The 16714-nt window shown below is 35.7% G+C and overlaps 1 protein-coding gene across 1 annotated transcript in view; it reads right to left on the minus strand.

Moving 5' to 3' along the window:
- SLC26A7 (solute carrier family 26 member 7) overlaps positions 1-11972 on the minus strand; it is a 67526-nt gene extending 55554 nt beyond the window's left edge. Inside the window, exon 1 of the mRNA XM_030487949.1 lies at positions 11493-11972. Coding sequence (XP_030343809.1) covers positions 11493-11682 — 190 coding nt within the window. The 5' untranslated portion in view covers positions 11683-11972. The remainder of the gene's footprint in view (positions 1-11492) is intronic.
- Between the last annotated feature and the right edge of the window lie 4742 nt (positions 11973-16714).

Genomic DNA, 16714 nt, shown 5'->3' on the forward strand with positions numbered 1-16714 from the left:
CAGATTATGTTCATATAATTTTTTAATCTGGCCTTCAATTATGTTAATTTTGGACCTTGAAGTTTTCCTTATAAAATCTATCTGGTTATAATATTTATAGGTTTTCACCCTACTTTTATCACTCAATTCAAAAAGAGGTTATCTTGGAAGCTGTACAAAACAAAACTGAAGGGTACAGTAATGCACCACAGGTTAAGCTAAAATATTTCCAGAAGAGGAACTGCTAGCTCTTTTACTATTCAATATTTCCAGTAAATCCAAGATTAAAAACAGTATACATTGTTCTTTCCTCTCACATTTAGAATTAAAACAAGAGTTCAGCTACCGCAAAATATTCTGTCACCATCTGGCTGTAAAAGCCAATTCTCACTTCTCTACATGTGTTTAATTTGTTTTTATGTTTCCCTAGACCTTCCGAATCTGAAACATTTGACAATATGGCCAGACTGTGTTTGATCCAGCATAAACAGTGCATGTTGTGGGTGGGACACAAGAAGCTCAACCCAGCCCTAGATCACTCACAAAGAAAATGTGCCAGCATCTCAGCACAGCTCTCTGAGGAAAGCAGAGGCACAACCTGAGTGAACCGTTATGGTCAGAAGAACTGGCCAACAGAAATCTGGCTTGAGTCCTGTAAAACTGTGGAAAAGGGGTTACCTTGCCCAGCAAACCCCCTGCATCCAACAGGAATTTTGCTTTACTCACAGACTTGCTGAGGAGGAATAGCTCTTATTTACAAGTAGATAATCTAAACATAAATCTGGACCTTGTTTTTTTCATTTCATCTATAGACCTTTCACAATCTTTTTGTATTAAGTTTCTAGAAGTGATGTCTTGTTCTTTTCATGGTACAGTAATGGCAATTAGAACAGAGCCAAAATGGGCTAAAATTACCAGCCCATTACCAGTCCTGTTAGCTTTATGCTCCCATTACTGAAGCACGTCAATTGTGTGCAAGAGCAGAGAGGCATTATAAAACAGAATTAGTAAAGACTTCAGGCTTTCTGATTAGGCATATAATGTTCAAAAAGTTCAAATACCTTTAAAGATATTATCAGTAGTATATTTCAGCTCATTTGGTTATTTTTTTAATTAAATTTTGCTACAATGCATTCCATATGCTCAGGAACTAGTCAAAAGACTGGAAATATTATTTTAGTTTTTTTCATTCCAAACAGTAATAATACTCGAAGAAATAGATCATAAAATAAGGATCCCACCTAATCTTCACTGGTAATATGTAGAAGCCTCCATGGCAGTGACATTAGAGTTTTCAAATAAGAATACAAATTCCATGGAAAAAAATGCAAACAAAGAGTGAACAGTAAGGTCAGATACCGTAGAACAATATTGTGGTTCTTTGTTTTAACTAGCTCCTTATCATAAGATAACATTAAGCGACACAGTGTCATTGAAAACTGTGCTCTCTGGCAATCACGAGATGCATAACAATCTTCTGGCATGCCACACTGAGAAGCAAGAGGTGTTGCACCACTGTTGGTAAATGTCAAATGCAGATAACTATAAAATAACAAGCTTGGTATTAATAGAAACAAGGCCGCGTCCTATCACAGGAGAAAGGTCTCAGTTAAAGTTGATAGTTTCTGCTAATTAAGCTAGTGCCATAACTATAGCGATAAAAAATATTTTCCATAAAAGGATCTATGAATCACCAGAGTATGGTCAACTACCTAACAACTTTCTGCATCTGGAAAAACACTCATGATACATACATATGATCTGAGGAAAGCTATACCATGACTTTTGGAAATACAGTATGCAAACCAGAAATTCAAATGAAGAAGCAGGCAGATTAGTAAGTCTATAATTAATTTGAGGAGTTTCAAAATTTGTATTGTTTACTATTTACTATAAAAAACTATAAATTTAAAACTTATTCTAGTAGTGTATATATTCAAATTCTTTTTTGTTATTGTAACTTTTTATTCTCAGAAGTGACTATACTAATATAGTCACGCCATAAGTTCAGGGAACCCAAAATAACACTAGTACATCTTATTCTACTCAGAACGCTATCTGCAGTTGTGGCCAGTCCAGTGCTTCAGAAAAAGACAATTTCCTCTTTCAGTTACAAAGCTGAATTATGTAGTAAGAAAGGTATTTCCTGTAGACGCCTAAAATTGTAGAATTAACATAGATTTAATGAGTCTCCTATCAATGTTTCTTGAAGAACCAACAAATCAGACATCCAGTGATTCATATTACAGGCTTTAATTTCTAAGTCCAGGGTAGCTAACTTTTACTGAAGAAACAAAATACCACAGAAAAAAAAAATATATATATATATATTTTGCAACAATTTTCCCATAAAAACCTGCAGTTCTGGAAGGTTCTTTGACATCTGGATTAGTCATGATACCTGAATTCACAGTATTTCACAGTATCTGAAATGTAATTCTCCCAGTGTACCATCTAACCACTACATCAAAGTTATGTTTGAGAAAGCACTGCTCTACTCGACACTTTGCAGATCTCGAGATCCTGACATTGCATCTGGATATTCAAAAGAAACAATATGCAAGTATTATGGTAGAAGAAACAAGTGGACTGCATGACCTATACATGAATTCTCTGTGAGAGATAGCTTGGCCTTTCTGTACATAAAAAAGCTTGGATACAAACAAAAACAGACAGAAAAAAACCCCAAACCCTACTATTTTATTTTCTTTTAATGGATTTTCTGCAGAAGACTATGATTCTTGACAGGCAATCAGACATTAAATGTTCAGACCTCTTTGGAATGAATTTGACACAATATCTGAACACCACAGATATTTTGTAAACTATTATTAAGAGAATTCTATGAACTTTTATACACTGTTTAGCCATAATACATGAAGAATCTGGCCGTCTCCAAATAAAAATAAAGAGGCATTTTGAGAGTAGATTACAGAGAAATTCCTCTGCATCTCAGTAAGAATAAACAGAATGAAACCCATAAGTTTCTGGCAAGCAGGTAACTAAGAGTTTTTTGAGGGGCATCAATGGTGTGGAGAAACAAAGGCCAGTCATGACTGATGACATGCCTTACTCAAGATGAACTGAACTTTTAAAATCCATGAAAAGGGCATCCATTTTGACAAATTGGTGGCCAACGATCTCATCATTAAGAGTTTTCCTGATGTCTCTGACCTGAAAGACTATAGGTGAAGTAATTTCTTCTTCTTCCTTCAGGGAATCAGTCTTTCTTGGGTTTGTCAGTCTCTGTCCATGGTGCTCAGGCACGCCCCAGCACAGGGATTGGACATTTGCACAGCTTACCTGGTCATACTAAGACAAGCGTACCTGGATGTTAGGCTCCAAAGGATTCAGAGGTCATTCAAAAGCTGAATTCACATTTCTAGTAGTCTGTCAGACATGCCTGTATTAGCACGTGTGTAACTTGCAAGAATTTTAATAGACATCAGTAATGAAATATTGCATGCACAGCAGCATCAGTGCCTTTTTCCTCCTGCTGTAAAGTTGTATAAATATGAAACATTGTCCTAATTTACTTACTAACGTGTTACATTTCATAATCAGCTTACATCATTATTGGAGAACCATAACAGAGCTCAGCTGGACACTCTCTTCCACAAATCATTTATGAACTACATGGATTCTCCAACGCATTCTTTGGGAGATTTTTCTGGCTCTGCTTCCAAATGTGCTTATTCAATTTCATCTACACATGCTATTTGTATGCCAGATGTATATTTACAAGACAGCTCTACCCCTTAATAAAATTATTAGCTCCAGTTAGTCTGCTCAGGGTATATTTATGTTTACATTTCTGGTCAGAACCTGAAAAAAAACCAACCGGAAACTATAACCCTTGAGAAGACACAGCTGGGGTTCCTCCATGAAAAGCTAAACAAAAAAAAGAAATCATGTATAAGTTTTTGGCATCATGCCTTCCAAAACACTGGGCACCAGTTCTGGAATGTATGAAGGCAGTATAGATCTTTTTTTCAACACCAAGGTCTCCAGCCAGTGTTTAGGAATTAGTTGTTCAGCTCAAGATTAAATTAACTTTAATTAAAACACACAAAGCACACCAATCCTCAGAGGGTTATTATTGGGCTTTCAGAATGAAAAAAGAAGTTGGAAGAAATAACAACAATGATTTCATCAGATGCCATCTACATATTTCATTTTTAGAGGAAATACATCTCAAGGGCCCTCCACCCCCCCCAAAAAAACAGCCCACCAAAACCTACTTGAGCCAAAGCATTTCTTGTTCATGATAGGTCATAGCAAAGGCAGAAAATATATAACAGTACATATAGATTCTATATGAAGTATATCCATGTGCTAGTTGACTACATAAAATATGTTCTTTAAAAAAGAACACTGCCATAGTCCCAAACCTGAGAAATTTGAAAGTCCAGCTCTTATACCACCATGCTTCCACATGGGCAACTCTTGAGTGTATACAGTATAGCACATGGACAGATGTTTATTTCTAAACAAATAGCATAATGTTCATGAATCCAGCCAAACACCAGGAACTTAGCAAGATGTAGACCGAATCAAGAAATAGTGACAATATTTCAGTTTGAAAAAAACCACACATTTGTCTTAACTCATGAATAGGTAGACCATTGTTCCAAACTTTCCAGATTCTTTTGAGCAGCTGAAAGGAAACAAACTCATGAAGGAACACCCTTATGTTCTGTGCTATGTTCCCTCTTATGACAGGCAAACATGTAATTCAGTACAGTTATGAATGGAATTATGTGAGATAAGGAGATACGCTTTCATATTCAAATATTTTAATGGAATATTTTTAGAACTACTTTCAATTTTAAGTTTAAACATTTTCGTGCTGCTTTATGCTCATTTTTTCATGTGCTGAAACTGTCTTTTACTTCAAATGCCTTTCTTGATAAGGACAAACCTTCTCAGGTTTTAATTAACCTGTCCAAGCCATAGAAGTCTTCTCCTGAATATAATCTTTGTTTTTCTGAGCCTCCTCCTAGCCTTTTTTTCTCATACTGAAGTTTGAAATAATCACCCACGAACAGAGACAACCAAAATTACACAGTATATTTCAGATAATGGATCAACACTTAGCACTACCTGTGGTTATCAGCTTCTTCACAGCTCTTAACCCACCTAACAAATAATTTTTTTCAAATAGCTTGATTATTTTCCAGCAGACCGTTAAAGCTAGCTCTAACTGAAAGCATCAGCAGAGCTGTCTTTATAACACATATATAAATCTGAATTAAAACCCACCAGCTGTCCTAGAGTCTTGCTTCAGAACTGGGTAGCAGAACCAGTCGCTCTGGTACCCTTTATTGCTGCACATGCAAATGCTATTTTATTATCATTAAAGGGAAATACACCTCTATTGCTGGCATCTGGTCCATTCCCTCATAGGATCATAGAATAGTTAGAGTTGGAAGGGACTTTAAAGATCATGTAGTTCCAACCCCCCTGTCCACTACAGGGGGCACTGGACAAAGGGACACCTTCCACTAAACCAGGTTGCTCAAAGCCCTGTCCAACCTGACCTTGAACACTGCCAGGGATGGGGCAGCCACAATTTCTCCAGGCAACCTGTTTTAGTGTCTCATCACCCTCATAGTAAAGAATTTCTTCCTAATGTCTAATCTAAATCTACTCTCATCTGCAATACAGACTTGTAACTTGGATACAACACAATACTCAATATGATCCAATCACAGAATATCATCCCAAATTTGACAAAATCATCAGAGGTACTTGTTACTGCATATGCAATGTCACTTACCTATTCTTTCAGAATCCTGAAATTACAATTGCCCATCTCAGCCTTTGATCTGAGTGTGTTTCATTTTCCATGTTTAATCTCAGCTACATAACCATGTGCTTGACCATTTCGCACATGGGCAAAGTAATCATCCTTCAGGAAAACAAAGTTCTAATTTTGTACTGAGGCTTCAGTTTAGACCAAATACTTAAGCAGAAAGTACCATGTCTTTGTTTTGTCCTTTTTTTTCTAAAGCAGAAAAAACATTTGTGGGTATGGGCTTTTTTGGAAGGGTCTAACTCATTTGTGGTGTTCAACATTCACATTAGTTTCAAACAATCGAAACCATACACTGTCAATATAGTGTTGCATAAGCCATTTCTGTGTTTCAAGCAAAAGCACTTTTGTGTTTCTGATTTCCCTCCCCATATACTTTTCTACTACAGGATAGAAAAAGAACTCCAACATGCTGTAATGAAAAGTGTAGGGTGCAAGTATCATCATCACCCAGTGAATGACAAAATAGAAATCAAGTCATGTATTTTCTGAGCAGGATTCTCTCTGGTCATTAATGATTCACAGAAGAGGACTATAATTATCAAAACCTCAAGTGAGATCTTGGAAGAAGCTTAGGGGAAAGGGCTGACGTTGTCTGGAGCTGGGTACCTGCTTTAGGAATTTACATCGAAAAAGAATGTTAGGTGTGTCAGGTGTTAAGCAGAGTACTTGATTTTCATATTATTTAATGTCCTAACCAAAATACTTCAGATACATCTGTGTCCCCTAAGTATATAGAGAACTGATATACATAAATAATGGCCACTAATTAATATAGACTAACTTTGGGGATAATTTCTGTGGTGACAAACTCAGCTGCACAACAGAGGGTATATTTGCATACACCATTTCAGACAAACTTAGACTTTTTTATAGTCCATGACAGTCAGAGAAGCTTACTGATGGGTTGCAGCAGTACCTATATGACTTCTAGATGCCAGTCTTCATGGACAGGCTATATAGTTCTACCCAGAAAAAAAAAAAAAAAAACAAAAACAAAAACAAAACAAAACACCAAAACAAGCAAACCAACACACACACAAACAAATGAACAAACCACAAAGAAACACATTCTAAACAACAATGTAAAAGCAAATACTGAGATGTGACATACCTACCAACACATATTGCATAATTAAAATCCCAAGAGAAGGCACAAAACTATTTGCTTGAAAAGGCAAGATTGGAGAAAGAAGACTAGCAAAATGGATGAATGAGAGATAGATCAGCAGCTTAGTAATAAATAAATGATGCCAGAAAAGATCACCTATGAAAGGCCTTGAAAGTAAAGATGAATAACTTGCTTGGTGCAATAAAAAGTTACCACAGACTTTCAAAATGAGATAAGCAGCTGCATTCTGAAGAGATATGAAGGGGCTATAGTACATGTTCAGAAGACTACGGAAAAAACACACTGACAACTTTATACCTGGAAAGACAGCATCATAATGCATCTTAACATTATTGTGCAAGGTAAGTGAGAAAAATTCAGACATAGCTTGGTTGAAGTATGTTTCTTATACAAGTAGGTGGTGTCCAGGTCACACAAAGAAGCTACAAGAATAATTCTGGTATTATTGTGACAGGTCAATGGATGAGTTACAAAAAACAGGAAGACCTGCCTTTGACCATGTTGAACATGAACTGTTTATTACTCATAATGCCACAGATATAACGGCTGAGACACATATCACCTAAGTTTTGATGTCTACATTATCAGTGTCTACAGTTGAGCCAATCCCCTGTTAGCAATTGAATTTGTGTCTATGAACGAGGAACACAGAATGAAATGGAAAGAAAAATCTTCATATGACAACTGTTGATGGGGTATTAAGAAGTTTTAAAAGGAAAGGGAATAGAACAGTGAAGTACTATTCCAAGAAAAAAATTAAAGATTTATTTGTTAATTTAGAGGCATCTTGCTCTAGCCTATCAATAACAGATTTTTGAGAAACACAGAAGAATTAAGTAGTGGTTACCAAAGCATGAAAGCTCAAATTTCTTAACTGTGAAAGTATATAACAAACTTCAAAATTGGATGACAAAGTTCACTTCAGATTTGAAGGTTATTTTTCAACCTTAGGTATCAGAACAAGAAAAAGGATTTTATGTCTGGAAAAAAATACATGTTGAGCTCTGTGTTATTAAATGGTAGTTGGAACTGATATTAGATGATGGGTGGAACTAACGAGCCTAGTTTCTTTTACTAGTTTTGACTTGTGGCTTTGCAATTTGAAACAGTACAAGCTCCAACCAAATCTTTCTAACAATTGGAGCACTTGAAAGGGACTTTCTTTTTTTCTTTTTTTCTATTATTTTTTTTTCTACACAGATTACCAAATGCCTAACAAGGTATCAGTTTGTATGACCACTTTTTGGAACTTGTAGACTCTGTTTCCACTGACCATTTAAAAAAGAAAATTGTAGAAACATAATTATATTTGACACTTCTTTCTCCATCTTCTGTGGAATCAGCTAAAGTACTCTAAAATTAGAGCACATGCAGAGAGACCATACAAGTATTCTCTCAATAAGTAAATAGGACAGAGTTCAGCAGTGAATTTTGGGACTCACAACCTAAGATTAATTTGGCATTTTTAGCAGACAACAAAACAACTATAGGAACACTTGGAGAATGCCTGCTTGGTTTCAGCAATGACTCTTTCACCATAAATGCCAAGCAGCAGGTAATGATAATTGCATGCCTTTCCTTCCCACTTCCCTACACTCCTCAGTCTCTTCTCTCCCACTCCAATATGATCAATGGATTCCCTCTGAATGGTCAAATATGACTCAGTCATGTTTTAAACAACTTTCAAAAGCATTTGAAAAGCAGAGTCAGAAAATGCACTCTTTGCAGAAATTATTACATAATTTGTTATGTGTTCTTTGATAATTATTATATTCTTTACTGGATAAGATTATGAAAGAGTAAGGAACAGAAGCATATGGCTTTTCCTTAGTTCAGTGTTAGGCAAAGTAACACCTTACCTTCTAAAGATCCAATTCTTCCACACTGTACATGGAAGTAAAGACAATCAAACACTCAGGTAGCATGCCTTTCTTATACACCATTCCTAGACTCTGTCACCATAGAACATAGTTTCTAGTTTATGTTATGATGGAAGACATTTAAACCTGAACTGATATATGAGCTCAAGTGTTTTAATTTTAAGGTAGCTGACTTGAAGGTATCTTACTGGAGTTTGCAGGCTTAAATCACATTTAGAAACTCATAATTTTGACCATGACAAGATGAATGGCAGTAGCTCTTTCAAACTTTATCCAAAATAAAAGATAACGTAAGAACAGCTATTCTGACCTATACAATACCTTTATAAAAGACTTCTTCAGAGCAAATATTTGCATACATTGACTGCTGATATTTCTATTAATTTGCTCTATTGTTTTTCTCACTTATAAGGCAGACACCAAAATCTACTATTGCATATGAATTCTCCAGAAAAAAAAAAACCAACCAAAACACAGAAAATTCTGTGACGAGCAGTTATGAGGATTATCTTTGTTGCATTCACTACAACACGCCAAGGACAGTGACTTTCACTTTTACTTCCTTCCTTTACAAAGGGAAGCCAGCTATATAATCTAAAGATTAGCTACATTACACCAGATTAGAGCAGTTGCCAGCCTGGATAGTCTGAAGATGGCCAATGCCACATGAGTAAGAAATCTCACAGCAGCAAAACTGTAAAAAACACAGCTCAGTTGGAAAGTCTTTCTTAATTACTCTCAAGCTACTGGACTGCTTTCTACCCTGGAGTATGTAACTTTCACCACTCAAGAAACTGCTGCATATGAATACAACTGCACACTTTTCCATATACTTCCATAACTCAAGTTTATTTCCATATACTTGAATTTACTTAAGCATGCTGTTGCAACACCAAATGACGCTGTGGTTTGCATGTCAATTATCACTGGTTACTAATTTTTTCCTACCATTTTTAGAATTTCTGCCTCTTGTTTAACTACAAAACTTCTTGGTTTTTCTTTGTGGGTGGAAGGAAACAGACACAGTAAGACATCAGAATTTTGGGGGACTTTTTATTTTCTTGCATAACCCTCTCCCTGAAAGCATTAAAGGAAGCAGGGTCTAAATAAACATCTTATGTTCAAGTTAAAGCACCATAAATGTAATAAAATGCTTAGGTATCTAACTCTCCTATTTTTCCACCCTTTAAAATCATTCTGAAATCTTGAGAAGCCATGAGGAAGAGAAAGTAAAAACAGGTCCATAGGAGGGAAGAGTTTCAATGCATTTTTTTTTTTTTCAACAGTAAAATAAAGATAAAATTATTTCTAGAGTATTTAATAATATCCTAGAAAAACAACACCAATATTTTCTGCCTTCATGGTATCTTCCTAAATTTATCTGTTTTACATTAAATTACTTCTTGATACACAAGACTCAAGAAAATCCTGGCTAAAATTACCGGCAGTTCAGAACTGCTGTTTAACTTCATATTTTCAATGGATATCAGCATACAGTTATTAACAGCATTTTAATTAGAATTGTTGTATACACACATACCAGTGAAATTAGATACTTTGCAGTCTTACAGTGTTAAGGTTCTCAAAGTTAAATCATGCCAGTGCAGATGTTCCTAATTATTTTAAAGCACAAACACACAAATCAGTTGTTTCCAGCTTCAGCATAATTCAGTTAAAGAAGTTCTTATAATTGAAAAAAATGAATAATAGTTAAGCACAGCTAAGATGGGAAATTGTTAGGAAATAATTATATATAGTTTACATAAAGGAAGGAGCTCAAGTCTATCTGAGCCAAATAAGAAGCTGTGATTTGCCTGAGACAAATATAAAATACTGCCAAAAGAAAGCAACACTATGGAAGACACATCAAAAACTGACAAAAGCATTTATTTCTCAGTAGCAATCCCTTTACAAACCTACATTACTGGGACTTAAGGTTTTTACAGGTCATTGTGCATACTTTTGTTTTGGGGAGCTTTTCCTTTTTCTTTAAGCTGCCAAATGGAGTCTAGCTCCACCCCTACTTTGTGTTGCTTCTTGAAAAGAGAAATGGTAGATACTGTAATACAGCATTAAAGCAACACAGAAGCTGAAGTACACAAGTTGCAGATGCAGGCAGATCCTCTCCATGGTTAATGTCTCTGGCAGGGGCACCCTTATGCACAGAAAGTTGTTAATCTTTGCTGCTGTGATCTGGACTTCCACAGGTAATAAAGCCAAAGCTTCTTCCAGAACAGCACATCTTATAATGCAATTAGCATGTAGATATATTTTGTTTTCTTTATGAAATAGGGAAAAAAGGTAGTCATTTAACTGGTAAAAAACAATATATACAACCATACACTATGTGAACAGACTTACTGCTCTCTTATCTTCTGTAGTAAGTCTTTAAAAAATTATCAGACAGATGGGATATATAGTAAAGTTCCAGCTTATAGAAATTAGCTACAATAACACAAGGCATTTCTATACACATTTGAACATCCACTACATGCACATAAAAATTAAGACTATACATTTTTTCTTTGTATTTTTATTTAGATTAAATCAACATTAGATACGTAAGCATATCTTTGTTTTGACCAAAGCTTTACAATAATATTAAACAAGAAAAAAAAAAAGAAAGAGCAGAGAAATCCAGCATAACTAGATTTAAAAATATGAATTTGAAATGAGTTCACTGTACCTTGAGTCACTTGTTGGATGGCTAGCATCATCCCAGAAACTGTATCAGGAATCAAATTTTCTTTCCAATCGTAGGCAGGCATCCATTTCAAGATAGGCAGCCTTCTCATACACCAGATTTTGATATCTTCAAAGCGAACAGCCTGGATCTTCCTGCAGACTGCATTTCTTTTCCTTTTTGCTCCTGTCATCTTTCCCAGCCCTCAAAAGCAGTGATTCTTTCAGAAGAGCACACAGTTGAGGAATTGCCCTGATCTATGTCAGTCTCCGGTTCTCTTCAGAGATCTTGTAGTTCCAAAACCACAGAGAAAAAAAAAATGAACAGAAGCACTTCAGATTTCTGCAGCTGCTGTCTAACTATACTCAACAAAAACACTTATTAAATGCTCAATCATATAAACAGCTACATGAAATGAAAGAACTGTTTATTTCAAGGATCACATTTTCTGCTCTTTGCAAAGAATTTGGTCCAGTCTCATGTTAGTTTGTGATTCTTTCCAGTAACCTCCCACTTTATATTCCCTGTAATGCTTGTGCTTTTGGCCTCAGTCCAGTGGCAAAATGAGGTATTACTGGGGGTGTGTGCGATACAGGCTGGGTTATGCTAATATGAGCAGGAAGTGCCCAGCAGAGCAGGCATCTCCCTGCCAAGCCTTGCCTCTTCTGGGGGAGCTTTTCTTGCCGCTGTCGAAAGGCACTAAGTCCTCAGCAACCCTGGTGCTAACAAACTTGTTTTAGTCCATCAATGTTCTGTCTTCTAAATGACAGTAAAAAGCTTACTTATGTAGAAAATGCAGAACATCAGGTAGCAATAAACCCTGGTGAAAATATACAGATTCTCTCTGTAGGCTGAAGCCTCACACCTAAGTGTAACAAGCTCAAAGTGTAGTGAGGACTGCAGCAATCAGCTCCACGTGGGAAAGTACCAAAAACTCTTGAGATGACCATTCTTCTTCAAAGCTACTCCTTTCTGCTCTTGGTAGTCCACCCAGCAAAGGCTCTCTCAACAAAGACAGCTCACCAAGCAACTTTTGATCTTGTAATAACATCATGCACCTTGTGTATGATATAAAGTGCTCAGACTCAAAGTGATAAGAGCATGGAAGAACTTTAAAAGTCACTAAGCATTTAACTGCTTTGTCCAATAGGGAGCAAGGACATAGTGGCTTTTCTCCAAGTTTTTTGTACCTCTGAATGACAAAGAAATTAAAGTGTAAGACCCATCATATGTGTAAAATGTCTTCCCAATCACTATTCTGCAGAAGACAACAACTTTTTTTTAACATTTCCATTTTGTTTATCTAAATTACTTTACATTTTATTTTTCAGTTTCAGATGAACAGAACTGCATCGTCCACCCAAAACAACTTCAGAAAACTGAGACTTTGTTTCCAGATGCAATAAGGAGAAAAGCACAAGGGCACATGCACCACAGTTCATTCTGCTGAGTGACATTCAGATAGTGTCCACTGTTGTGTCCCTTATAAGTGCAAAGGGAAAAAAAAATAACAGAAAAAGATTGCTTAAGACAGACCCTCACTATTAACTATCCCAGGCATACTTATTCTTTGCCTTGCCCATCCTTTTAACCATGTACAAGTTTTAAACAAGAAATACAACACAGGTTTACCTTTCTTACTTCTGTTAACTAGAATAAACGTCTAAGCATCAATTCCTTTTTTCCTTTTTTCTTTTTTTTTTTTTTTTTTTTTTGATGTGGCATTTCTGGTTTGGGTTTTGTGTGTGCGTCCCTGCTTTTAGCTCAAAAGTGCAGTTCAAAGACTTCATAATCAAGGCTTTTATGGCTACCGAGTGTTTCAGAACACAGATCTTTCCCTACTTTCAATGATCAGGAGGAGACAGGAATCCTAGCTACAAGAGGATTCTAGTACAAGAGCTACTCAGCTGTCAGAGACTGCTTAGTTTTGATAAAATGTTCAGTACGTCTAACTGTAATAGCATTTACTGGGGAAAAAAGAAAACAAAACAAAACATTTCTACACATAGACACGTATGTATAAAAATGTATCCAAATATGGGTATTACTGTAAAATAAACTGGTCCCTTTTTTTGTTAATCATGGTTCACTAGAAGTTCTGACAATTATGAAACAGTGGAAAAAAAGACATTATGAAACCAAAGAACCATCTCTAAACACTCAAGAACATGTTCTCCATTTGTCAAAATTTTTATATCAAAATGTTGAGGCTGTTTGAAATAGTCTGTAATTGAGATTTTCCCACCTCGTATTTGCAGAGTCATCAATCCCAGATTAGTATCTAAATTCCTAGGATTAGCTATATCAACAGACTTTTGTCGCTCACCAACAACAAGAGATGGTTTCTCTCTATGGGTGTGGGCATGCGTGAGTGCAAACATCTTACAACTGGTACTCGAAAATCAGCCTGGTTAGGTGCAGACAGAACTGCATGTGCAAAGTCTTGGAGATGTCTGTGTTGATGTGGAATTTCTGCTGAAATTTTATTTTACTCGAACAATTACTCTGATGAGTAAAAAATTGCATTATCATTAAATCTGCAGTTTATAACATTTTCAGTAGTCTTGAAAATCATTGTTCCTTGTTGTAACTTTGAAATTAATAAAGTACTCTTAGTTAGCAATGACACAAAGCAACATATTACTTAAAACCTCCAGACAAAGAAATCAAAATTTTTAAGGGAAAACAGATGTACAGATATTCATAACAGTAAGCCTGTACCTCCCTACACAGTAGTCCAACATAAAAACTTTAAAGAAACGTGAAAAAGACACTTTCCTAAACCATACCAATAGCCTGAAACACATCTTGTTTCACACACACACACAATGTTTAAAAGTTTTCCCATCTGGAGGTTTTCATTAACCTATAAATTTATAATCTATAAACTCCCAGAATATGTAGACTTTTCATACTTCAAACTGTATCAGAATGCACTTGAGCTACCAGAACTATGAGAAGCTCTCCTTTCCTAAAACAGGTGTATAAAAGTTAGTACTCTGTAATACTAAAAGCTAATTGTGAGAAACATTTGGGTTTATACATTTAGGTCAGTGTATTCACACACTGCTGTACGGTTGGATGTTTTACAAACAGCTCTTTTGATTATCTTATGTAAGTAAAGCCTATTTTCAAGTGATTAGACAGTTGTTTTTTCTAGGAAACACACAAAAGTATGATTCTAGCAGTGTATATTTGTACAGCGCTAAAAACATAACTACCATAATTCAAACTTTAGAATACAGATCATATATAAAAAGAAAGAATTATTGCATCATAGATCATATCTGGTGGGCTTTTCAAACCTGATTTATAGCAGATTCCATAGAAATGGTAGGAGCATAGAAATGTGGGGACAGCCTCTATTTTCATCAGCTCCTCTAACATTTACATATGTTGGGTATTTACATGTATGATGGATATGTGGAGGTAAGGGGTTTGATTCTCTGGCTCTTGCTTCAAAAGATTAAAAAAATAACAATAATAAAATCTAGCACCTTACTCCAACTTAGACCTCAAAAAGAAAAAATTCTGGCAAACTCTGAGATAGAAGTCCTAATTGTCACTTCATATAAGCATCTTTTGTAGGAAAACACTGTGTTCTTGCTCAAGAACTGCTTTTAGTCTCCACACAAACTGTCAGGAAAGTTCAAGAACTGTAAGACCTATACTTCTGTTTACATATGCTCAAAGAAATTAATTTAAGTTATTCATACCTTGGGCAGACATAGGTGCCATGATGGAAATAATATGACTTGCTCTTTGTAAGCTCTCTTAGAAAGACAGATCACTTATACTAAATACCTGCAAATATCCAATATAAGACCAATTTGGACTAACTAAACCTGTATTTGTGCTGATGCACATCATTTGCTCCCCAAGAACTTCCAGTGCATCCAAGTCACTTCCCCACGTCCTTCCACCTATTTTCAGTGGGCAAGAAAAAGTACATGCTATCATTAATTCAGAGCTACATGCACCTTTCTGGTTGGCTGGCCGCTGCCAGAATGTATATATGATTGAGCTCTGAATATGTACTGAATATATAATAATTGAACTTTTCTCACCTATTCTTCAGTGGAGAAAGTAATTTCCACTCATCCTTGCCCTCTATCCTGACCAACAATTTCTATGAACTCAGTTTTGATGCTGCTGTCTTTCTTCCAAATACAGTTAACAATGGATAAAGGATTAAAAGAGGATACTAGATGAAAGAATCAAGAAAAAAAAAAATGGCAAAAATCTTAGTCACTCAAAGCTTTTGACTTTAGGAAAGATAGCTAAAATTCCAAGAGAAATCCTATGAAAAATTCCAAGTATGTTTGACAAAGCACAGCTGGATGGGAATGGAAATCAGACTTAAAGTAAGGGGTGATAGGTACTAGTTCAAAAAGGCAAAAACCTGCAGTTCGTACACCACAGAACACAGCACATGGGAATATTATACAAGCTACTGGAATGATAAGAGATTGCTGACAAATGGAACAACAACAAAAAAACCATGACAAAAATCCATACCTTTAAAAAAGCATTCCTGAATTTTGAGAATTTTTTTAAAAATAGGTTATCAATCACACATATTTCATAAACCCAACTGGGGTTAAACTGCAACAATAAGCCATAGAAGAAGTATACATTTAAATACGTGTATTATTTACTACTGAAATTTAAGGAACTTCCCCCTCTAAGATTCTGGTACATCAAAACCAAACATTATTCACTAACTCCAAAGCTTGCCAATATATCTTCCACAGTTGTATGCAATGCATTTATTTTCAGTAATACCTAACTTTAAAAGCACTCCTGATTTCAATCATCAAATATTTAAATGTGGACCTAAATTGAAAAAGATATGATTCTTACCCTTCACAAAATAGATTAAGCTAAAATCTCCATCCCTTCATCATACAGGACGTTTAGGAGATGCTATGGTGACACTAATAACTCCTTTGTCACCGAATAATCTGAATTATCACGAGATAAAGGTGAGCAGCCAGATAACACAGAAGTCAGACCTGACTCGAATGGCTCGGGCTCGACTTTAACATCTCTTCAGCACCGTTAATGATGCTCGGCTGCAAGAAACTGTGTGAAGCAACACTGACACCGAGTGGCTTTGTTTGGTATTTATCACGCAGGTGCTAATGAAGAAAAAAAACTTAAAACTATTTGGAAGTTATGTTAAATAATTTTAGAACATCTAAACTGAACATACATTAGCGTCC

This window comes from Strigops habroptila, chromosome 1, assembly GCF_004027225.2.
Source record: "Strigops habroptila isolate Jane chromosome 1, bStrHab1.2.pri, whole genome shotgun sequence".
NCBI classification, from domain to species: domain Eukaryota; kingdom Metazoa; phylum Chordata; class Aves; order Psittaciformes; family Psittacidae; genus Strigops; species Strigops habroptila.